Raw genomic sequence first — 26790 nt, 5'->3', positions numbered from 1 at the left:
TTTCACCAACAGTACAAGTCCTTCCAGGTCAATAACACAACCAAAAACAAAGGAACAGATAACATTAATACAGTCACTCATGACCCGTTGGTAAACGATTGCAGCTGCTTTTTATGATCTGCAGCTGCCATGTCATTTGTCCTCTGGGTCAATGAGTTAATGTACCAAAGCTCTGTCTCTCTTCTACATGACAGACTTCCTTTTAACCCTCAGAACGAAGTGGCTTTGTTCTAGCCGTCTGATAAAACAAACACAGACAGTTCATCAAATAGGAAATACTCCACTCACGTTTCTACCGTCCTTGTTTCCTCCCTTTAACTACAACTAAGGAACCGATTACGACGTCACGCCCCCCGAAAGTACCCTCAGCCCCGCCCCCTCCGATAGCTAGTTCAATCATGTCTTCTCCAATTCATGACTGAAACTTCACTCACCGTACTAGGGCGAGGACTCCTGGTACCGTGACTCCGCCCCCTTCCTGAATGGCCGGCTTCTGACTGCCCCTGGAATGAACTGCCCAACCATTCAGTACGAGGCACACAGTTCCTGTTGTACAGTGCCCTCACAGGTCGAGAGGGAGGTTGTTGATTCAGATTTTTTTGCTCTCTGTCATATACCTCCTCACGCCTGTTGCCATGGTTGCAGTTTGTGTGAAGATTGCAGTGGTTGCATACGGCACACATGATTCGCACTACAACACTTTATCTATTAATTAGCCTTATCTTCGAATTAGCCTGCAAAGGTCTTTTGTTTTCACTGAGAGAATAACACATTCACACTGGAGAAAGTTCAGTGTCAGTCACTACCGAGATCGTTTTGTCCAGGTAGATTTTGTAAAAGTGATAATTTCCATACAGGCCAACTTTGTGTAGAGACCTGCTTATTGTTGATGTATGAACACTGACTCCCATGTCAGACACAGAACTTTGCAGATCTCTCAAGGTCATTGTTGGCTTCAGAGTGACATCCCGAACCAGTTTCCTGCTTGCCTGGCTGCTCAGTTTGGGAGGGTGTCCTGATCTGAGTAGTGTCTGGGTGATATGATGCATCTTCCACTTCTTAACACTGAAGAACCGGAGATATACTCATACCTAAAAGCCCTGCAGCAGTCTTTCTGACGGCTGTATTCAAAACACTGTAAATAGTATAATATATTGTTTTTTTTTTTATTTTTTATTGCGTACACCACAAACATCTGAACAACCGAAGCAATTATATATATATATATATATATATATATATATATATATATATATATATATATATATACACACACACACATACATTTATTTTACAAATCAAAACAAGAAAATATAAACATCTGAACAGAAATCAATTTACAACATACGGTACATATTTATAAAACTGAAAATGATAGCAGTACATTTTTTACTTTTCAAAAGCAATCTGTTTATTATCAAATAAGCAAAAACAACTGAACAACATAGATAAATAAACTTAGAAAAAAAACATTTTACAGAAGCGCACAGCACAAGAAATTATAAAAAAAAGTGATTTATTTTTCTCTTTTTTTGAGAAAAGGGTATTCCTTTACCTGAAACTAAGGCCGAAGTTTTATTTTTATTGCACTTCTTTACTGCGTCTCTTGTGGCTCTCAACAGGGTTGCCAGCTTCAGCTGTGGGTACACACTTGGCAGTCTCCCTCTGTTCCAAATGCTTCTTGCAAAGTTCCTGTGCTAACTGTAAAATATTTTCTCTCCTTGGTAGATTCTTCTCTGTGCATTCTTTGTAAAGTACCTAGGAGTTGATGGCTGCTAGGTCCAATACCTTGTAAAACACCTGAACAGACCACCGTCGGGAGCCAGCTTTCACAGAATACTTCCATGCCATCTGATCCAAAACATCAACTCCATATTTTGTTGTGTAGTAAAACTCCACACTCTGGTATTTATTTATTTGACCAAAACAGCGCAGCTGGCAAGCAGCCTGATTGAAAACAATGGCATGTCAGTCATTCACTCAGGCAGAGTAGAGATAATCTGATTACAGCGAAACACACTGCGAACTGGTAAATAAAAATAATAAAGTAGAATACCGTTCTGTATAATCAAAATACAATTGTTTTCTGTGTGGCCGTCAATGTGACTGCTGACCTTAGGTATAATGTAATATATCTCCTTTTTCTGCACTCCCGCGGTTCATGCTTTGTGAGAATATTTAATACATACGGACAGAAAGGTACCTGAACGTGCAGCCCTGTATGTGTTACACGACTGGAGAAAATTACATTTTAAAACCAAAAACCACCAAAATGACCGCCATGGGGCTTCTAGTGTTAATGATGGACGTCACTGTGCTAAGAGGGATAATCAGTGCCTGAAATTTTTTTGTACCCTTCTCCTACTCTGTGCCTATCTACCACTTTATCTCTGCCTTGTTTCAAAAGCTCCTTGGTCTTCATTGTTGCTTTGTTGGGTCAGTATACACAGGCTGAAACCATTTCACTAATTTTGCAACCTTTCAAACAAATCATTTGCACCTGAGCTGATTTAGGGCTGCAGTTAATTTTGTGACCTTTCAAACAAATCATTTGCACCTGAGCTGATTTAGGGCTGCAGTGGCTATATTAACTTTTATAGGTAATTCCCGGTGTTGATAGAGCTTTCTTTAAGGTGAACAAAGTCCACTGAAAAGTATTTTTTTCTTTTTTGTTTAGATATAAATGAATGCGAAGACCCAGAAGCGCTTGCATCATGTAACCAGAAATGCTATAATGATCTTGGGGGCTTCCGCTGCCTCTGTGAGGATGGCTACTACCTGCTAACTGACAAGCAGACCTGCACAGGTAAGATGATTGCTGTATTAGACAATAGATATACAATGATTTAATACATTCAAACCAGTATGGAACACAGTGAGATTTTTAAGACAAGCATTCTCACGTATATTGTTGTCAAAAACCCTAGTGTACCTCTTTGGCAAAGTGGTTAACAGTGTGCAGGCGATCAGTAAACACACAGACAACAATAATCCAGGTGCAGTGATGGTTTATTTTTAAATCCAGTTGCCTGATGACAAGCAGCAGCGTGTATTGCCTTATTGTAATCCTTGGGTTTGGTCCTGAAGTAATAAACAGTCCCATTCTTTAAACACCCGCATGAAACACAAAACACACACACAAGTTCACAATGAGTGCTAAGGTGCTCGTGGTGTCATTAAAGTTTTCCGTGAAATAGTCAAATGTTGTCCGGGTTTAGTTCTGGCCTTTGGCGACTGCTCTGGATCACGTTAGCCATCTGAATAACAAACAAGTACAATTCAGACACAACAAACAAAACACTCATGGTTCACAACACAGTACTTCTTCCAGTTATACCATAGCAAAGAAACAGATCACCTCGCTCTGTCCCCTTTTGTACAGTATATCATGACCCCTTGGTTAAGGAGTGCAACAGCTCCTCCAATTCGTGGCTACCACATCGTTTCCTTCCAGGTCGATGACTTGGTGTACTGGAGCTCCACCCCCTTTCTGGATGACCAAATTTCAGAGGTCCTCTGATTATTCTTTTAACAGGATATCAGCACCTTCTGTAAAATTTCAAACTCAGGCGTCCTGTGTCATTTTACTCCTGTGCAAAACGACCATGTCAGTGTTATGTTACAGTTGATACAGCATTTCCAGGGTGTTCGCCTCAAGCCTTCACAGTAAACCATAACTGTTAAAATTGGTAGATCTGTCCCGAGATTCTCCAGTTCAATAAAACGCTACGATTGTGCAACCCAAATGGGGGACAAGCGAAAATACAAAACATAATTGAAAAAAAATATGTAGGCTTTGATTAATGGTGCACTCAAGGGACAAAATGGTTGTTCTAGTCTTTGGAAAAGAAGGTACAACAAAATGAGTTATTTACACCCGGTTCACTATTTACAAATCATGCACAAAAGCGACTTATCTGGCCACAGCATTCGCATTTCATTTTGAATTTACTGACTTTCGTTGATGAAAACGCATCCACATCTGGGAAGTTACTAGGCTACTCTGAGGACACCTGCTTTTTAGTCCTGTGCGAATCATGCTTTAGAGTGTACTTTGATATCTGGGTCAAGCACTGACAACGAGATTGCATTCGCTTTGTTTTTTTTAACTCTAAGCATACTTTTAAACTCAGGGAAGATGTTCAGGAGGACATACATGTTTGGGACTCCTGTAAGTGGATCGTTTGTGCACTGGGCTTGCAACGTATCCAGATGATTTTTAATAATCAAGAAGCTCACACAGACTCATTCGATTTAAAGTTTTAACGAATCAGAGTAGAGTCAGTACTCCTTTAGTTTATTAAATGCTTTAAAAATGGATTGAGTAGTTACAGACTACATCAAATCCCAACTGACAGGCAATTTGGGAGGTCCAGTGTCTTAACAGGTATAATAGCATTAATACTTCAATATGTTTATGGTTATAACATGTTTTGCTCTTAAGCTGTGCGTGCATAAAGCTAAAAAATGCCCACCGCTAAATCCTAAACCATCCAATATTTCAGTTCTCCACAGTTAAAACCTATACCTTATAGCAATGCATCAATATAAAAGAGATAGAAATTCAAAATAGTTCTTACCTCCCAAAAATATATATGGAAGTGTAGAATATAATGTAAGGACAGAAAGTGCCTTCAAAGGCAAAGACTTCTAATTATGACACCAACAACAATCAGCTTGATCAGAGATCTTCAGAGCATGGATCACATCAGCTTGTAGTTAGCAAGCTGAGTGATACTTGACTAGGATTTTACCTCGGTTTTTATAGAGTTTTTGCTTCACTTTTTACGTCAGAAGTCTTAATTAAATCTCAAACATTATTCCTGTCCTTTAAGTAAATAACATTTTTAAAACACCTGGTAACTCCTTTTGTATGATCAATTAACCATCATCCCATAGTCCACCTCTCCCACATCACCAAACTATGTAAGGTGAACTCTTGACCTGATGTTATTGTTTTAGGGAGCACCTGAACACATTATGAATGTGAATACAGTACAGGTATATGAATAATACATAGAAAGATGCGATTAATATATATAACATCTATTTTGGTTTAACTATTCCAATCCTGGGTTAAAAATATATTTCCCTTTTAACATAAGACATCCTTCTTAATAGGTTGGTTTCATTACATGTATAGATGTGATTTAACAATTAACAGAGTCATGTTGGATAAAGGCTGGTAGGAGGTTCATATCAAACTTCGAAAGTCTGAAATTATATATCCAATTATTTTCACTTAAATCCAGTTTATCAAGAACATAGTCAAAATATAACAGTCCCATTACAGCTATTCAATGCTTTAAACTAAACTTGGCTTCTCTCTGTTTTTTACAAAAATCCTGTTCAGGCAAGTTTAACCACCAGCTTCTCTGTTGAGGTCATCCATCATTAATAGAAGATTCTTCCGTAAGCATTTTCTCAAGTGTATGGCATAACATGGTCCTATGCTATGGCTCCCCCTCACTGGTTTTTACCAGGTCTTCATTAAGTTCTATGATTTAGTGAAGTTGTATATAGTTCACCACTAACTCCCCTTTCTTGTACCAGGAGGTATTTCTTATATGTAAAAGATCACTCATTATAGAAACCTTGGCTTTCAAACCCCCCAAACTTTAAAACTCGCATTAGTTGCCAAAAAGTTATTTCCTTCAATTACCCCCCTGCCTGGTACTGTTCTGTTTCAAGCAAAGACAAGGTTAACAAGTTATTTACATTCTCTTTGGCAGATCCTACTATATGCCTGACACAGACTGGTACCATTATGCTTTGACTGAAGTTTTTACTTTAAGTTAATTTCTGCACTATATTCACTTAGTTTCAAACTCTTACATTTCTTCTGTTATAATAAAACATTTACACTTATATTCTATTTGAATTATTCTTGAATACCTGTGTTTAGCTTAAAGACTACTTTCAGATCAAGCTTACTTCTTTTTTTAAATAAGAAACTTGATGCTCACATCTGCCTTTCTGCTCAGTGTTATAAGCCTTGACACCAGTAGCTCAGACAAAGACAAGCTTAGCTCATTTCACAGGTGTTTCTTGGTCACCGTGACCCCAACCTAGCTCCCTTTTTACTCAGACTTACAAAGATCCATTACTATTTCTGCTGTTATAACAGAATAAACAGTAATATAGAATGCTCAAACATAACTATAGGTTAATACAGAGCATATTAAAACTATTTGTATGAACAGTGTGTTTTAACAATTTATTTAGTATTTCTGCTGGCTTTATATTCTTTAAAACACAGTACAGTTATTACAACATTTTAACACACATGCAGTTTCACATTTTGCATCCCAAAGATCAGCCTGCTTCCAGTAGCTGTCAGTCTTGGGTCAGTTTCTGCTCACAATGGGTCTGTCAAAGCCACCGCCTGTGTGTCTTTAAAAGCCTGATACCTGCAAAACTTAAATCTTGTTAGCAGGGCTTCCATCTCTACAATCCCATTCCCACCATCGGTGGGAAGACTTCAAATAAAGTAAACTTTCTATCAAAGAGCCATCTATCTGTGCCGCTTACACCTTTCACTCAAAAAAGATGATTGCCCCCTGCACAAGGGAAAACAGGTTTTAGGTTCATTGCGACAAAATACAAACAGCAGAATGCTGCCACAGCTGCTAATCTCCTCTCCACTTCTAGTAAATGAGGTCGCTTTCCAGAAATCGGAACTAAAGTAAGTTATGTAATATTATGGGCTTCAGATGAAGTAGCTGGAGGAACATTCACTTCCTAGCAATAAATGAGCACTGAAAATGGCATGTTTTCAACAGTGATCAAAATAGTCACATATGAATAGTCTGTACTTGTGGCTGAGACAAAGTGGTTGGCTTGTACTAGTGGATTTTATAAAATAAGGCTCTAGGGGCCCAATTTAGAACTAATATTGGGAAATAACAATCCTTGGAACACAAGGACAGTACTTGAAACTGCACTAAAGGCTTTTCCTTATAAAGTCCTGTCAGCAGATTCAGCAAATTGAAGATAGTTATGGTAAGCACAAATCATTACGCTATCTTGAGATAAGCATGCATTGATGTGGACACCATCTTGAGACACGCCTTCAGTTATGCATGATAAATATTTTACTGTAAATTATCTAGGGTTTTACCACAATTATTGACTACTATATTACCTTAAAACCATGTTCATATTTAAGCGGAACGTTACCATACCATTACCATAACCCAGGTTCCCTGAAAAGAATGACAACTATTACCGAATGAGAAGAGCCTCTCTGACCCGTCAATCACTGAGCTTAAATAAAAAAGCTGCCCTATCAGGGCCCTGCTGTGAGGAGGAAGTCCCTCCCACCTCCTGCTGAAGAGGGACATCATCACAGTAGCATATCGCCATTTTCGAAATCAATTTTCGAAATTGTCATTCTTTTCAGGGAACCAGGGTTATGGTGATAACCTAACATTCCCTTTCAAGTGGAATGACAACCATTACTGAATGAGAAGCCGTACCAAAGCTGTCGTAGTTCCAGATTACCGACAGTACAGCCTCACGGTGATAGCCTCAGAGCCTGCATGACGCCTAAGGGCATGCTGCATGCAACACCCTAGAGCCCAGAGAGGGCCTCACTGGGTTTGCAACATCAAGGCGGAAAAAAACGGGCAAATGTCTGACTACCTGTCCACGTAGCAGCATTGCAAAGCTCATTAAAGGAGGCGCCATGAAAGAGCACCCACGAAGTTGCTTGGCCCCTGGTAAAATGGCCCGTAATACTCCCCTGGCATTGGGGAGTCTGTCTGTTCATACGCCAAGCATATGGCATCTGACACCCAGTGCGCTAGACGTTGCTTCGATAGGGTTTGACCTCTAGAGCGGGACCCATAGCAGACAAACAGCTGGTTGGACTGTCTCCAGGACACTGTCCTATCCAGGTAACGGCGCAGAGCCCGGACCGGGCAAAGCGTGTGATGTCTATGGTCCTCCTCTGACTCATGCGGGGGAGGTCTGAAAGCTTCCAGAACCATTAGTTGGTTAATATGAAATGAAGAGGCCACCTTTGGCAAAAAGACATGTGTTTGTTCTAAATGTTACCCGTGAGTCATTTCCAGTGTTAAAGCCATACATGTGTCATCGTTGGACAGCGCATGAAGCTCACTTACTCTTCTGGGTGGGCCCGTGAGCAAAATGGGTGGGCCTAGGCCCCTCGGGCCCAAGTGTGGCACCGCCCCTGGTTGCCTTTAATTAATTTTTCTGCACGTAGTACTACTTTGTATATGATGTAGAATATGTGAATGTAAACATCTAACACTAGTACGTACAATACTCTTTCAAATAAACATGTTATGATTTTGAATGTGCGGTTCTTAGGGTAGTATTGTCATTGCTTGCGCCCTGGCACCACTTTCTTTCCAAATTAAACATTGCCGCTGCGGTTTGGTCCTGCGTTTCTCAATTGCTTTGAAATCTTTTGGTAGACATTTTGGACAGCATGACCCTGTGATCCATTCTCAAAACAAATCCACACCACTCCTCTGTATGCCTGTTTGGAGCGCCATTTGTGCCAAAACTATCCAGCCATTAATTTGTCAATTTGTTTTTCAATTCGTGAATTGGTTAATTTGTCCAGCAATTCATCCATAAATTTGTCAATTCATCAGTAATTCATTAATTAATTTGTCAATTCATGAATATGAAAGACTGTACAGACATGCAAATTTCTAATCAAACGGACAGATGAAATGGTACCAATATTAGTCCAGAGATGATAGACAAAGAGAAGGAGAAGTGATACCTTTTATTGGACTAACTAAATAATAATTATTCACAAGCCTTCAAGACCTCAAAGGTCTCTTCTTCAGGTGAAAGTAGGAAAGAGAGGTTGAATAATTATTTAGTTAGTCCAATAAAAGATATCACTTCTCCTTCTCTTTGTCTATCAAACTAGACAAACTTCCAACTGTCAGTCTCACACTGTGCCGAAAACACTGCAGCCTTTCTAGCCAATGAGAGCACACACTAATATTTTAATCAATGAAAATCCAGATTTACTTAAAACTGCTTCAGCCAATAATATTTAGAAGGGTGTTTCAGAAAATAATCTATTTAACAATATACTGGACTCCACTGATCTTCAATGGAGACTTTTGTCTCACTGCGCGCAAAGCATTGTGGTATATAGAAAAAAATTCTATGGGGAGTCAATGGAGGTGTAAGAAATGTTGCTGGTTTTCGCCATGTTAGAAAATTTGCATCAAATTTTTGAAGTAGATTTCACATTTGCCCAAGGCCTTTTGAAGAAAACGGCAACATTAGCAAATTATGACAATACATAATTATTATGAAAAATGCTATTTTCTGAGCACTGTCCTGTTCATTAATGCATACACAGAAACATCGCTCTAAAGAATCATATTGATTAAATAATTTAACAGTCCGGTAACACTGGTTACTTTAGAAATACATAACAATACAACATAAAATATTATCAAGACACGGCAATATAGTACAGTAAACAAACTACAGGTAGCTACTTGGACAAAGTAGGTAAAAAAAAAAAAAAGGTAATGTTCACCCATATATTTGTTATAAAATTATTTTACAAATATACACAAAAATAGTAATGAAATATCTCATATGATATAGCTTTTAAATTTTCCGTTACTCACTTCCGAAAGCATGTCAATAGATATTATCATCGATGACTTGTGCGATCAGTACCAACTGTATTTACTGCGCATGCACCACCGAACGGGACAGTCCTCAAAAAATAGCATTTTTCATAATAATTATCTATTGTCATAATTTGCTAATGTTGCCGTTTTCTTCAAAAGGCCTTGGGCAAATGTGAAATATACTTCAAAAGTTCGATGCAGTACAAACCAACATTTCTGCCATAGAATTTTTTTTTTTTTGCCTAACTCTCTATATACCGCAATGCTTTGCAACAGTGAGACAGAAGGCTCCATTGAAAATCAGTGAAGTCAAGTGTCTTGTTAAATAGAATATCTTTTGAAACACCCTTCTAATAAACTGCAATATTATTGGCTGAAGCAGATTTGCATGAGGCTGGATTTTCATTGATTGAAATGTTAGTGTGTGCTCCCATTAGCTAGAAAGGTTGCAGTGTTTTCGGCACAATGCGAGATTGACAGTTGTCTGTTTGTTGGGAAGTTTGTCTGGTTGATTGGAAATTTGCAGGTCCATACATATTCATGAATTGACAAATTAATTTTTTAATGAATTATTAGATGGATTAAGAAATACATTTATGAATTACTATATGAATTGACAAATTTATGGATGAATTGCTGGGCAAATTGACAAGTTAATGGCTGGATAGTTTTGGCACAAATGGCGTGCAGCTTGTACTTTGAACAGTAGTGCAAACTCACCCGAGCTGCGCTGGATTGGCTCGGCTTGGTTCTGACTCTGCTCGGATGTGCAAGTGTGAAAAGGCTATCAGTCTTTTTTTTTTGCTTTTTTAAAATCTTCCTGCAATCACTTTTACAGTGCGAGATGTAAACAAAATCTTTTTCAAGCCGGTAGCCACAGCAGGGGTTCTGGCTTGTCAAATGTTTTTTTTGACTAGGATGAAGATGGGTATACTCTTATATAAGCAAAAATAAATAGTACTTTCTCACATTACATTAGCCTTTAGAATGATGCATTGGATTATCAAATAACTCAATTTATAAGAATGTATGCATTAATTGCCCACAATCTCTCTACATAGAACTTTGTATATGGAGTCCTCTTACAGTTACACAAATGTGGGCACCCTGTTAGATATTAATAACAATGTCCATGTCGTTGAAATTTAAATTTCAAGTACAGTTCTTTGTTTCTTTTATTTTTATCTTTTTACAAAGGTAGCCATTTTTACAATCCTCTTGATTTTTTTTTTTTGTTAGAACTGTTCCTCTAGATGAGTGGTAATGATTGAGGGGACTTGTGCTGTATGGCTCTGTGGCAGAGCAGAGCTCTGCCCTGTATAGATTGGCAGGGATGGGGTTAAATTCCCCTACCTGCCTGGGTTTATTGTGCTCAGGTGGCTGGGGAGGCTGGGGATTGATCTGACATAAAAGGAGGCCTCAGCTTCCTATTATGGAGAGGGGGGAGCTGAGGAAGCGAGCTGACAGTTGTGCTTGCTCTTTTTTGGTTTGCTGTTTTGTTTTTGTTTTTTTAAAAAAGGCATTGCCCAGCCTGGAAACCTTTTATTTTGTAAGTTTTGCTTTGTTTTGTTATTTGTGTATAAATACCTTTGTTTGAGCCCTTGTGTCCTTTTATTTTGTGTTTATTTGTTAATAAAAGTATTTTTGAACTGCAGTCTGTTTCTGGGCCTCTATCCACTTGCCAGCCTGTCACAGGCTCTACGATTTTGTCTTCCATTTTTCTTCACTGTCATGCTAATGAATGCGTAAAGCTGTTCTATCAGCAGTGAATTAAACTAAAAATATATATTGGTATTAAGTATAAAATTGAACTGTTCATAACAATACATTTATTTATATGTTACTTTCCTATTTCACAGATATTTTTTTTATAGTGAATGGACTGTAGGCAGTGTCCATTGTGAGTAGGATTTAAGTCAATGTTTACAGCCTTTGATTCAGAATTATACAACAAAAAAAAACAATTCTATTTAAAATTAGCAGCAGAACTAATTAGGCCTGTTGTATTGCTAAATATGTTGCACCTCATAATCCAGCAGTGACCCATTTCAGATTAGTTATATAGTTTACTGCTATAGTAGTCATTCCTATCCCTTTTAATAGTCCCTGATAACATTTAACAACATGAACAACAATTGTCATTTCTAGCACCTTTCATCACAAGGATCCCAAAGTGCTTCACTATCACAATTCAACCATTACATTAATAAGTCTAATACAGAAATTTAAAAAGAGATGTGGTTTTAATTGTAAAAAAGCTAGTTTGTAGAAATAAAACAAATGTAATAACATTAGAATTAAAAAAGGACAAAAAGAAAATGCTATTTTGATTGTAAAATAGGAACACCTAAGATAGAAAAGCTATTTTGTAAAAAGTACATATTCAATCTTTACTTAAAAACAGTCCCAGCTTCCCTGAGAGAAGGCAGAGCATTCCTCCCATGTTATTTGTATTCAACCAGCAGCCCCTCATCCTGTGATCTAAGAATGGGCTGTTAACATATCCATAAGGGGCTAAGACAAACCTAAGAAATGAGAACTCAGGATATTTGGTTATATTGAAGAATGTTCTTACATGCAGTACCTTATCACTAAAATTCATACAAATCTGCCTGTTTGCAAGTTGTGTTCCATCGTGCTACACACCAATCGGTTGTAATATCCTTGTTGAATGTCTGAGAAACCCCAAACCGTTTCCCTTGCCTTCAATAGATTTCAATGAATGTGCGATGTACCCCTCCATCTGTGGCTCTGCCAGCTGTATCAACACACCTGGAAAGTACGAGTGTGCCTGTGCTGGGGAAGGGTACAGGTACAACTTCACATCACAGACCTGCGAGGGTAAGCTGTTCTTACACTGGGCCTTTCAATGGAATCTGGTTCAATACTTGGCCACAGAGGGGCGTTACACTTCTGAAATCACTTGTGATATCTGAAACAGAAAATGATCTACAAATGAAATGTATGTATATGTAATAAGCCTCATTTTCAGTAGTTACTTGCTGTTTGAACACAGTACTATATTGTGTATCGATTGTACTAATACTAATTGTTATATGCTGTACAAGTACACGGCACAGGGCAGTCTTGTCCCAGTAGATTCTTAAATAGCTCTCATGCCAGGCAGTTCATTCTTTCTTGAAGAGTAAAAATGAATAATATTGCTGAAGTTTTTGTTTTTTTTTTATATATAAATCAGCAGGTTAGCAAATGTCTATCGCTGTTTAGAGACACTGCGGTGCCAAGCTGTAGCTTTTCCCCCTTGAATTTAAAGCATAGGAAATGTTAGGAAAGAGAAATGGATGTTTAGTATAGTATTTTCAGAGAGTGACTGTCTCTTGTACAAAGCTGTCTATGCCACACGCTCAAGAGAGAATAAAGAGCGTCCTAATTTCTGTTTTGATAAGCTTTGAAAGCCTGTTCTTTTTCTGTGTTCAAGATATTTGGATGGTGTCAATTTTAAAAACGCAGTAGACCTTTTTATTTGAATTACTTTTCTTACATGAGACACAGGCAGCACCTGCGTGTCACAGCAAAGCAAATTGAATTATCGAACGTAGCAAGTTACCATAACACGGATTACCTTTTGAAAATAAATATACTGTAATACTGGTGGCTGAAATTCCACAAAGATGTATTCTGTGTAAGTTGTATCTCAAGTTTCAATTTTAGCCCCCCTAAGCTCGCTCGCTCTCTCTCATATATATACATTTCCAGCCTTGTGCATCTGTCACTTCCTGACATTATCAGACCTGTCTAAATGTTTCTGAACAGACATTAATGAATGTGAGGAGAACATCTGTGAGGAGAGCTGTGTCAACAGCCGTGGAAGCTATTCCTGCTATTGCAATGGGACGAGAGGCATGAAGCTGGCAAAAGACATGAAGTCCTGTGAGGTACAGTACAGTCCCTTTTATTTTCTATTTATCGTTACAGAACAGTTGTTTGACTTTGTCAATTTGTATTATATATATCTATTATATATAGATATATATATATATATATATAATATAATATATTATATATATATATATATATATATATGTGAGCGGGTAGGTGCACACAAAGAAAACAGACAGTAGTTTCCAAAACAAAGCAAGTCTTTATTCCAGTGTTCTATACAGCTAGCTCTTATATTGCAATGTACAAAAGAAAGTAAACAGTTCAAACAAGGTTTCAAACAAAAACCAAACCACCAAAGCAAAACTGCTGATGTAAACCAACTGGACCAATAACCCCATCCAGTTGGTGAATAGGTAATTCCACTTGGGTTTTGGGTTTCTCCTAGCCTGCTTGGTTTCTTCTTTAGGAACCCTTCTCCTACCCTTATTCCGCAGTCCAGTCCCTTTGCGAATCTCAGCAGCGGACAGGCCGTTCCTCATAGCCCCTGCAGAGAACAGGGAATTGCAGATGCAAAGGACCACCACGTTATCCCATTCCGATCTTATGGTAGATAATCCTCAGAAGTTCTCAGGCAGGCAAACAAAACAAACAACCCACCAGACTAACGGCACATGCTCCCTTTTACCAGCCAGGCATTTGGCCGTTACAGGCTACAGGTGTGGGCCAATTAAGGCCAATGATAGTCTAACAATAGTCAAACCCTAATTGCCTACCTAACCACACCTGCAGCCTGTCGGTCCGTTAACTCCTTGACATCATGGCAGGCATGTATGCTGCCCACAGGTCCATCTGATCATTACTGGCAACCTCTGTGGGCTCATACCAAGCCTGCCATGAACGACTCCTGGTGATAAACTTGTGAGCTGGCTCACTATATATATATATATATATATATATATATATATATATATATATATATATATATAAAAATATCACAATTTTGTACAGATTTTTGAAAATTGGCCCATTCAAACATGTGTACAGTAGCTGGGTAAGATGTTACTGCGAAAGTCTATTAATATTCGTTTCAAAAACTTTGTTTTACCAGCCCATTCCTATATGCATTCCTCTGAAAACAACAAGGAACTCTGAGATGCTGTACCTGGGAGAGCAGTTTGCGGCCTTGCCTGTGGTTTATCTGCGCTTCAGGTTGCCCAAAGTAACCAAGTAAGAGTCAGTCACTGTTATATTTTATTTATGTGTTTACCATATCTTGCCCTGGGTCTGATTTGTCACTAATTTATAATAAATTAGCAATTGGATTCACAGGATTGCCAGTCGAGATCAGTGACTGGATTCACAGGATTGCCAGTCGAGATCAGTGACTGGATTCAGAGGCGTGCCAGTCGAGATCAGTGACTGGATTTACAGGATTGCCAGTCGAGATCAGTGACTGGATTCACAGGCTTGACAGTCGAGATCAGTGACTGGATTCACAGGCTTGACAGTCGAGATCAGTGACTGGATTCACAGGCTTGCCAGTCGAGATCAGTGACTGGATTCACAGGCTTGCCAGTCGAGATCAGTGACTGGATTCACAGGCTTGCCAGTCGAGATCAGTGACTGGATTCACAGGCTTGCCAGTCGAGATCAGTGACTGGATTCACAGGCTTGAGATCAGTGACTGGATTCACAGGATTGCCAGTCGAGATCAGTGACTGGATTCACAGGATTGCCAGTCGAGATCAGTGACTGGATTCACAGGCTTGCCAGTCGAGATCAGTGACTGGATTCACAGGATTGCCAGTCGAGATCAGTGACTGGATTCACAGGCTTGCCAGTCGAGATCAGTGACTGGATTCACAGGATTGCCAGTCGAGATCAGTGTACATTTCAGATTGTGTTGCTGAGGTTTAGTGCCACCTGACTTCCTTTCCAGAGCTCCCCGTGTATGTGAACTGTTTTGGCTCTCCACTACCTAAGACGTACAGTCTGACGGGCTACTAACTGCATGTCATTAGTGGAAGACCATTGTATAAGAGGTATAAGAGCTTGTATTTTTCACTCTCCTTATAGATTTGCAGCAGAATTTGATTTTCGGACATTCGACCCAGAGGGTGTCATACTGTATGCTGAGTCTCCCCAGAACTCCTCCTGGTTCTTGGTGGGTCTCAGGGATGGGAAGATTGAGATCCAATATAAGAATGAGCATTCAATGAAGGTCACCAGTGGCGGGAAAGCCATTAATAATGGCCAATGGCATTGTGTAAGTTGAGCGTGTGTGTGTGTGTGTCTCTCTCTCTCTCTCTCTCTCTCTCTCTCTCTCTCTCTCTCTCTCTCTCTCTCTCTCTCTCTCTCTCATATATATATATATATATATATATATATATATATATATATATATATATATATATATATATATATATATATAAAAACAAAACCATGTCTAAATTAATTAAGACTGAATACATTGTATCTGTCTTCATATATGGCTGTGGTAAAATAAGATGGGTTATCTTCTCCCCTGGTAGCATCATCACAAAACCATCACAGAAGTCTTAAGGCCCTTCTGAAAGTTTACCATGTCATTTTGGCATGGTATTTTTGCAGTTTTCCCATGCTTTTATGATGGTTACACTTTGGATTTACCGTAATCTACCCTGGTAATCTAACTGTACTAAACATCTGTAGTAACCAAAAAGGTAGTAATCAACATAGTAAACATCTGTAGTAACTAATATCTGAATTTGTGTTTTAATTAGTTGTACTGTAGGGTACTTTTGAAAAAAAAATCAGGAAACACAGAAAATTGATGTTTTAAATAAACACAGAACAGTAAACTAAATACAGTGATAAAGTGAGAAACTTTATCAGTAATATGTCTCGATACCAGTAGGGACAGTCATTCACTGTTAAAGAGGGCGACATTGCAATGGGATTGGAAACCGCACCGAAATCCTGTTTTTACTGTGAGGAGATACAGCACTGTCCTCTTGTGGATTTCATGTGGTTGATTTGACTCTGCAGTTATTTGGTTGTAGGAGTTTGACTGTCCATGTAAATGAGATACTCGTGCTCACTTCTTTGACTTCTGGTCTGCCACAGGTCTCCGTGGAGGAGCTGGAGAAAAGCATCAGTGTTAAAATAGCCAAAGAAGCTGTGATGAGCATTAGCAGACCTGAGAGTCTGTTCCGTCCCATTGATGGAATCCTGGAGACCAGGCTTTACATTGCAGGGTTACCGCGCCCGGTGGACAGCCTTGTTAAATCGGTAAGTACACTGAGGATACAGCCTAGTACACCTACTGTATAGACCAGTGGTCCTCAAAGTGGTGCCCATGGGCAGATTCGTGCCCGCGAAGCCAGTGCATCGTGCCTGTGGCATCTGTTCTTAAATTATAGGTCGTGAACATATTTTTGGCGGGTCGTAGCGTGGGAAAATAAATCAATCTTTAAACATGTTTTCCAACAAAAGCGCCACAGCAGTCTGTTGACAGTGCTGCTCACTTATGCTGTGCTTGTACGTACGCAACGTTTTTTTTTTTTCCCTGAATGGCTTCTGTGATACGATCAACCAATTGAACATCTCCATTGTCTCTGCGGTAGTCCAATCAAAAGTTAGCTAGGTTAACTGTGTCTGTTTCAGGTGCAGGTACTGACAGTAAGCTTAACCAATAATAGGAGAGTCAAGTATCTTCCAAGTTTTACACAGCTATCCAATCATAAGCCAGCAGATATATGTGTGTGTGTGTGCCACGAGAAGGCAGTGTGTAAGATAAGAACCTATTCAATAGTCAGCGTGCCCGCAAAAACAGCCAAGTAAGATTTATGCTTGTGTCAAAATTAGTTTGAGGACCCCTGGTATAGACCGATTCAGGACTGGATGAGCTTGAAGTTTTGTGATTTGCATATTAAGAATGTCTTATTGCAGTTGACTCACACATCTTCGTTGTTCATTTTTTTCCTCCATATCAAGTAAATTTTACAGGACTTTTGGAGGAACTAGATTTTCTTTCAAGAAAATAAATGCAGTTGTTTTTGATGAATTCTGACACCAATCTAATACATTTTCAGAGCATGTAGCTTCAAATGATATTTGAATTGCTTTTTTTGAGCTTGTCTAGATGAGAGTATCATAAGTATGAGAACTGAATTGCCTTTTTAATTCCGTTACAATCATGTGACACGGTGAACTTTTAAGTCAGCCAGCCCCACCTACTTTATCATTCTGTAAAAATTACATTAAAAAAAAAATAATAAAAATCCTTAAAGCAGGCCTGGTGTGAGTGAGGTGCTGTACAGGAGATCACAGCAGGCTTGGTGTGAGTGATGTGCTGTACAGGAGATCACAGCAGGCTTGGTGTGAGTGACGTGCTGTACAGGAGATCAGAGCAGGCTTGGTGTGAGTGACGTGCTGTACAGGAGATCACAGCAGGCTTGGTGTGAGTGACGTGCTGTACAGGAGATCACAGCAGGCTTGGTGTGAGTGACGTGCTGTACAGGAGATCACAGCAGGCTTGGTGTGAGTGACGTGCTGTACAGGAGATCACAGCAGGCTTGGTGTGAGTGACGTGCTGTACAGGAGATCACAGCAGGCTTGGTGTGAGTGACGTGCTGTACAGGAGATCACAGCAGGCTTGGTTCAAGAAAGATGAGAGAAAATCAACCTTCATACTGCTAATGTTCGTCACTGATTGTGTGGATTGTCTTCAGAACATTTTGTCTTGGGGTTTAAAAAAAAAACAAAAACAAAAAAAAACCTAATGAACATTGCAGCTTGCATCTGATAATATAACCATGGCTTTGGTGGAGACCCTTCTAGCTATGACTGATTTGCCTTGATATTCAAGGTTTATTCTACTCATGTTATCAGTTCTGACAAGGCAGGACTCCCAGCTAAAGAAACACTGAGACTTTTAAGTTTGAAAATGATGAGTAGTAGTGGTGAGATAATGGAAGAGACATTCACTAAATTACGTCAGGCTTCAAGCTTAGTTAAACCAGATGTATGGAAGAGTGAGTAAGCGTGATGGCACTAACCATTCAGTTGTGGTTGCCTTGTGCAGATTAACCCGCGTCTGGATGGTTGTATTCGTGCCTGGAACCTGATGAACCAGGGGGCTTCTGGAGTGAAGGGAGTCATTCAAGAGAAGGAAAGCAAGCATTGCTTAGTGGAAGTGGAGAGGGGCTCCTACTTCCCTGGTTCTGGGATGGCCCAATTCAGGATAGACTACAGTAAGTTGAAACAGTTATCCCTTTACAAATGGCCCTTGTGTTGACAGTTTTATTGAATGTCCAGGGCTATACAGCAGCAATGTGCAAAGCCTACTCATTCACAGCATAATGTTTTGTATAGATTAATTTTGATATTTTATAGTTGTTGTTGTTCCGATTTCAACCCAATTTGAACTGCCAAACTGCAATTTTCTTGTGGGGCAACGCAATACTTTTAACTGTAAAAATGATCTTATACACCAGAGGTGACTCTGATGAAATGTCAAATGCAACTAAATACAAACTGGATTTTGTATAGCCATTGCCATGTTTCCTCTATATTGAAGCCACTGCATAGATGTAAAATGCGTAGATTACAACTATTCATTTTTGTGGAAATGCACTACACACCTTGTACAAAAATTGTAAATGTCATATTCATATACACAAGAATAACCATTGGTACAAACATTTAACACTCCACACAGATCAATAATTGTTATATCAACTCTGTTCTTTTTGTTTCATCGCGTCCAGTGTGTGGCATATATATAGGGGTGATGCAAGGTTTTCAAAGTTGACAACACAGTATATTATCAAACACGTACCAGAAGCACTGGGGCTTGTCAGCCTAGAAGTTACACACGGAAGATAAGTACTGAAGCCCTGATTGCTGTCCTAAACGGAACTGGAGGTTTTTTTTCTTCGTAAACTGAGAGGTTAAAATCCCATTTTTAATTTTCATAATTTCATTTTTGTACCACAACATTACATTGTTGTGGTGACATTTTTTCCCCTTGATTTGTGAAATTGGGTACTTGTCACTGTATGTGTGTTTGATTGATTGATTTATTTCCCTGTATACTTTAAACATAACACCAGAGGAAAACCAAAGGATTAGAAAGCTGTTGCTATACAGTAGATCGTCATTGTTAGCTGGCAGACTCAGACGGTGGTAGCTGTGGACTAGGTAACAGCTGTAATTCGGTAAAAATGCACAGCTTGATTGTTCAGCTGGGTATGAACTAATTAGTGTGGTTAGCTGTTCTTAATGTCACACGCAGAAAGGTCATAATTTAACAGATGACTTTGATAGAAGGCCAGGTGTCAACAGCAGTGCTGACCTTTTGTATGTTTTGCATTTCAAGTATTTAAAGTAGTCTAGAAGATGTGCGAGTCACATGTTCATTGCATTATATCAGTATTAGAAATTTTACAGCTGATTTGTTGTTATTAAATGTCATTTTTTTTCTTGTATTTTTTGAACAGAGAGCATAGATGGGAAGAATTGGACACTGAGTTTGAAACTGAACATTCGTCCATCAACAAGCACAGGAGTCATCTTTGCCTTAGCCAGTGGTGAATTGGTGCCACTTTCTGTTGCTGTAGTGGACTCTGATTCTCCAAACGAGCAGGTAATCCTACATTTTTTACATCTGATTGGTATTTTCAGGCCTGTTGAGTTTTACCTCATCTTTACCCATCTAGTAGTGTTCTGCTGATATGGTGTGGAGAGAACAGGAGGAAAATACAGTAGCTGTGCAGTGGTTTATAAATAGTACTGCATAACAGAAACTGTGTGAACTTTGTGCAGTCATTGAAACACTACATCAAATGGTAAACGCCAACAATTATCTTCATTCATTTGTTTCTGTTATTTGGTACTTTTAAAGCTGCATAATTTAAATCTAGAATCTAGAGAATCTGAATCTGGTGAGGAAACAGATTCTGTCTGTCCATCCATATGTATGTGGAACAGAGAGCAGGCTGGGTGTGAACCAGCCACCACGCACACTGCATGCGAGTGTCTAAATCACTCTGCAAATGAGTAGTCTCCTGTCACCGACAAGGACCAGCATCTGTAACGCAGTGCATCACACAACGCTGCCTGTTACATGTGGCAATTACATCATAATACAAAGCATGTAGGGCATGGAACTCTTTCATCTTTACTGCGGTGGAGCTACTGTACACTATGTTGTTAAAAACTTGTATAATTGTTCTGTGTTCCACCAGGAAATAGCTGTGTTTATTGAGAATGTGAAAGTAGCTCGGCTGAAGTCTGATAGACTTTGTTACCCAGGACACCTGGAAGTGGAGCTTGAGGTGTCGAGCAGCGAGGTCCAGATTAAAGCAAGCTCCTTCAGAGCGGTGCACTACATAGAGCCCCCAAAAATGGAGAAGCAGCTCTCCATTCTGGGCACAGCTATGGAAGGACAGGTGGACACTTATGTGGGTGGGATTCCAGGTAAAGCGTGCCTTCTTTGTTCTAATGAACACAAATGCATTCATCTCTTTCAGTGGTTCAGTATAGATACTAATTACGCGGCAAGCTGCAAATACTCGAGATACTAACTAAAATAGCCTTTCTTTTATATTGTCACCTTTTTTATTTTTATGAAACTGCCATTCATCAGCTATATTATTGGTTACAGACTATGTAGTAGGGTGCATCAGGCCATTTAGTTGGTTTTTTGATGGTGTAAAAATGGGTCCTGGATAGAGTTGTAATGTTTTAAGGTAAGTAACCTATGTTTTGGTTTGCTTTTTGTGAATCATTGTACAATAGGAACATTCAACTTTTATGGAAATGTGTAAATATCACTTTAAATTGAGATGATTGTAAGCATCTTATTAAAGCTACTTTTAATAAGAACTGGAAGAAGACCAAGTAAGGATGTAATGGTTGATCATGTATCAATGACATTATGTAGCCTATCTTAATAGAGGCATGTATCATTTGTATAATGACCATGACCATTTGACCATGCAAGTATCCAATCAGGACAATCGGGTGTATCGTGATGTTTATCGTATTGCGACCTTGTGGCGGAGTGTCCCGCCCCTTTATTTTTATTAGTGTTTTATGTTGTATGTAATGACCTACATACACAGACCTGTATATTGTGATACGTGTGGCATTGTGTCATTAGTGTATTGTTACACCCCTGCAGGCAAGCGCAAGTCATTCTGTTTGCACTTGGGGGTTTTCAGATGAGGTGCTGCATGTGGCTTTAATAGCCATGGCTTTATTTTTATCGTATGCCTTTGCTGTCTGTTTCTTGCAGATGTTCCTGTTACTGCCACACCAGTGTCAGCATTTTATAATGGCTGCATTGAGATAGAGGTCAATGGTAAACGGCTGGATTTCGATGAAGCCGTCGTCAAACACAATGACATCAAATCCCATTCCTGCCCACCATTCTAAAGGCATTTGGTTTGGGGCTCAGCCCCACCCCCTTTTTTTTTTTTTTTTTTTTTTTACTTACTGTGGTTCAGCTTAGCTTGTTACTCTTAACTGATAAGTGTATACATTGGTTCCCAATGGAATGTACTGGTTTCTATTGTATAATACCTAATACAGGGTACCACAATATTAATGGATGTCAAAGTAACTTATATTTTAAATGGTCATACTTATTTTGTTTTTTTATTGAGAGAAGCTTTGTGAAAGTGCATCTGAAATCACTGTTCAAACACTAGGATAGTACACATACATTAAAAAACAACAATTTGATATGTTATCTTGATACCTTATGCATTGCTCAGTGTTTTATTAACTGTATAGACAGGTTTGTAATTAGTGTATTGTTAAAGGAAAGTGTTATCAATTAAAACTTGTGTTATAAATGTAAGATCGCATACTGTATCATTTTATGATACAGTATAACAGCTTATATTTAATATTTTCGCCCCCTACCGCTTGAGTGAATAAGAACCGAATGTATTGAACTACAGTAATTCTGCATTGACATTTAAACTCTACCTACAATCTGTTTGAAACCTTTTTGTTGGGGAGAATTAAGACCATGGAATAACTTCCAGTGCAGAGAAGGGCAGTGAGTTTTAAATGAGCAGGAGCATATAAACATAGACAACTTAGTTATATTTACAACTTCCTGGCAGATTGGAATTGTCCAGTGTGTTGAGTGCTGTTTCAAAACTTAATACAAAATTTGAATACACAAGTGGTATATATATTATAATATATATATATATATATATATATATATATATATATATATATATATATATATATATAAATAAAATCAGGTGTGTCCATATTTTGTGTGACCAACCAGTTGGTGCTACGCAAGTAAAAAGATTGTGCACATTTGCATTTAAACATGCATGCCTTAGTATATTTGTATTGCTATATGGTTAATTATTTTTCCTGCCATGTGGAGTAATACTTAATCTTAAAATAACTATAAGAGTCTTGTACTGAAAAAAAACAAAACATGTATATAGACATGCAGTGTTGAGAGTTAATCGATAATACTTCTGAATGCACTGTGTTGGTGTAATGATTACACAGAATTATTACTTGCCTGTTATGCTAGTAAACTGGTAGCTTCTCTGTTTTACTGTATTTTCATCCAATGTGTGTTGAGCACCATGATGATGATTTGTAACACAAATGTTTTGAGTGTTTTGTAAAAAAAAAAAAAAAAAAAAAACGTATATAAAGTCTTGTTTTCCACCTAAAGACTTGCAGTTTTAACAGCTTTGAACAAGCGAGCCCCACACAATGAGATATTTTCACAGACATTCACGCTGTGTGGTAAGACAATAGGAACCGAGTCTCCACTAAAATGTGAATCTGTCACTCATTTCACTTGATTTGCACAAACTGCAGTTAAAGCAGTGCAAGGAAGTGTCTGCTGTCGAAATATTGTACTGGGTATTGCATTGTTGACAGTAGTGTTCATTAATACATTTTACAATGCTTTTGTTATTGACATTCTGAGTGTGAGATCTACACTCTGAAATTTTAAGTGTAGTTGGTGTTCATAGGTTCCAATGAGGACGTGACCTACAATTATATTGCACTGTACATTTAATCTACATTAATGACTTAGATTCTGGTATTGTAAGCAAATTTGTTAAATTTGCAGACGACACAAATAGGAGGAGTGGCAAACACTGTTGCAGCAGCAAAGGTCTTTTAAAATGATCTAGAACTGAGCAGACACATGGCAAATTACATTTAATCTGAAAAGTGTAAGGTACTGCGCAGGCAATACAAATACTGAAATTGAAGAAGGACTCTATGAAAAACATCTAGGAGTTTATGTTGACTCAGAAATGTCTTCATCTAGACAATGTGGGGAAGCTATAAAAAAAAAGGCCAACAAAATGCTCGGATACATAGTGAAAAGTGTTGAATTTAAATCATTGGGAGTAATGTTAAAACTGTACAATGCATTAGTAAGACCTCATCTGGAACACTGTGTTCAGTTCTGATCACCTCGCTACAAAAAAGGATATTGCTTCTCTAGAAAGAGCTCGAAGAAGAGCAACCAGAATTAGTCCTGATTTTAAAAAGCATGTCATATGCAAGGCGGCGATCTGATTCAACCATTCAAAATTCTAAAAGGTATTGACAATGTCGACCCAGGGGACCTTTTTGACCTGAAAATAGAAACAAGGACCAGGGGTCGGGTCACAAATGGAGATTAGATAAAGGGGCATTCAGAACAAAAAAATAGGAGTAACTTTTGTACACAGAGAATTGTGGGAGTGGAATCAACTGTTGTTGAAGCAAACACCCTAGGATCCTTCAAGAAACTGCTTGATGAAATTCTGGGATCAATAAGCTACTAACAAAACAAGCAAGATGGGCCAAATGGCCTCTGTTTGTAACCTTTCTTATGTTCTTCTGTACATCACATTGTAATAATGTAAACATGCCTGTAGACAACATAGTTCAGTATGCTAGATGGTGCTATTTTATGTCAGAACCCTTCAATATAGTGCAGTAATTTACATGTAAACTTATTATTCTTATGCTTTTATTCCATAAGTTAAATAAATAGGGTGTAAATAAGACTCCCACCTTATTGTGTTGAGGATGTTTCAGTGTGGTGATAATAAATAGAGTGACAGTACCTGGAGTGATTTGAAGCATTTCACAGAAATAATGTGACACAAAAAGAAAAGCTGTCAAGTACCAATGTGACAAAGTCACAGAAGCTTTACAGTACCAAACCTCTTATTCACTTGGCTACTGAAAACACTCAAACATGGAAGACCAGAGTCACTAAGCTTTTGCCCCATGCAAAGTTTGCTCAACTTTTTTCAAAGCAGAATGAAATGCTATTTCAACAATTTGTTACAAATTCTAGGTTATTTTTTTTTTTTTTTTTTTTTTACATTTTGCACTCAAGCAAAGGAAAATCTGATAAAATAAAGTTAGTAAAACTAAAGGAACTACTTGATCTTTTATCAACAAAAGTGAAACCTGAAAAAAAATAAACTAGTCAGAATGCTTGTCTGTTCAGTTAAGCAAGTGTAAAGAGACACCTGCACTGTACACACTGAGCACCCTACACACTGAGCACTGTACACACTGAGCACCTTACATACTGAGCACTGTACACACTGAGCACCCTACACACTGAGCACTGTACACACTGAGCACCCTACACACTCAGCACTGTACACACCGAGCACCCTTCACGCTTAGCACTGTACACACTGAGCACCCTACACACTCAGCACCTTACATACTGAGCACTGTACACACTGAGCACCCTACACACTCAGCACCTTACATACTGAGCACTGTACACACTGAGCACCCTACACACTCAGCACCGTACACACTGAGCACTGTACACACTGAGCACCCTACACACTGAGCACCCTACACACTGACACACTGAGCAGCACTGTACAGCACTGTACACACTGAGCATACTGAGCACTGTACACACTGCACCTTACACACTGAGCACTGTACACACTGAGCACCCTACACACTGAGCACTGTACACACTGAGCACCCTACACACTCAGCACCTTACATACTGAGCACTGTACACACTGAGCACCCTACACACTGAGCACCTTACACACTGAGCACTGTACACACTGAGCACCCTACACACTGAGCACTGTACACACTGAGCACCCTACACACTGAGCACTGTACACACTGAGCACCCTACACACTGAGCACCCTACACACTTAGCACTGTACACACTGAGCACCCTGTACACACTGAGCACCCTACACACTGAGCACCGTACACACTGAGCACTGTACACACTGAGCACCCTACACACTGAGCACCCTACACACTGAGCACTGTACACACTGAGCACCCTACACACTCAGCACCTTACACACTGAGCACTGTACACACTGAGCACCCTTCAGCACACTGAGCACCCTACACACTGAGCACCCTACACACTCAGCACCTTACATACTGAGCACTGTACACACTGAGCACCCTACACACTCAGCACCTTACATACTGAGCACTGTACACACTGAGCACCGGGATCGTGTGATTTATTACATACTGAGCACAGTACACACTGAGCACCCTACACACTCAGCACCTTACATACTGAGCACTGTACACACTGAGCACCCTACACACTGAGCACCCTACACACTCAGCACCCTACACACTGAGCACCCTACACACTGAGCACCTTACACACTGAGCACTGTACACACTGAGCACCCTTCACACTGAGCACCGTACACACTGAGCACCGTACACACTGAGCACCCTACACACTGAGCACCCTACACACTGAGCACCTTACACACTACAGCACCCACACACTGACACACTGAGCACCCTACACACTGAGCACCTTACACACTGAGCACTGTACAAACTGAGCACCCTACACACTGAGCACCCTACACACTCAGCACCTTACACACTGAGCACCCTACACACTGAGCACCCTACACACTGAGCACTGTACACACTGAGCACCATACACACTTAGCACTGTACACACTGAGCACCCTAAGCACCCTTACACACTGAGCACTGTACACACTGAGCACCCTACACACTGAGCACTGTACACACTGAGCACCCTACACACTGAGCACCTTACACACTGAGCACCCTACACACTGAGCACCACACTGACACACTGAGCACCCTACACACTGAGCACCCTACACACTGAGCACCTTACACTGAGCACTGTACACACTGCACCCTACACACTCAGCACCTTACACACTGAGCACCCTACACACTGAGCACCCTACACACTAGCACCTTACATACTGAGCACTGTACACACTGAGCACCCTACACACTCAGCACCTTACA

At 39.4% G+C, this 26790-nt stretch overlaps 1 protein-coding gene across 1 annotated transcript in view; it reads left to right on the top strand.

Moving 5' to 3' along the window:
• The window catches only part of LOC121327509 (vitamin K-dependent protein S-like), a 29916-nt gene extending 7273 nt beyond the window's left edge, over positions 1-22643 (top strand). Inside the window, exons 6-15 of the mRNA XM_041271580.1 lie at positions 2678-2806; positions 12351-12479; positions 13413-13534; positions 14590-14708; positions 15558-15747; positions 16587-16751; positions 18547-18715; positions 19964-20109; positions 20711-20942; positions 21763-22643. Of these exons, the coding sequence (XP_041127514.1) occupies positions 2678-2806; positions 12351-12479; positions 13413-13534; positions 14590-14708; positions 15558-15747; positions 16587-16751; positions 18547-18715; positions 19964-20109; positions 20711-20942; positions 21763-21902 (1541 nt within the window). The 3' untranslated portion in view covers positions 21903-22643. The remainder of the gene's footprint in view (positions 1-2677; positions 2807-12350; positions 12480-13412; positions 13535-14589; positions 14709-15557; positions 15748-16586; positions 16752-18546; positions 18716-19963; positions 20110-20710; positions 20943-21762) is intronic.
• The last annotated feature ends 4147 nt before the right edge of the window (positions 22644-26790 follow it).

This window comes from Polyodon spathula, chromosome 15 (genome assembly GCF_017654505.1).
Source record: "Polyodon spathula isolate WHYD16114869_AA chromosome 15, ASM1765450v1, whole genome shotgun sequence".
Classification (NCBI taxonomy): domain Eukaryota; kingdom Metazoa; phylum Chordata; class Actinopteri; order Acipenseriformes; family Polyodontidae; genus Polyodon; species Polyodon spathula.
This window is presented reverse-complemented; position numbering and strand designations above follow the sequence as displayed.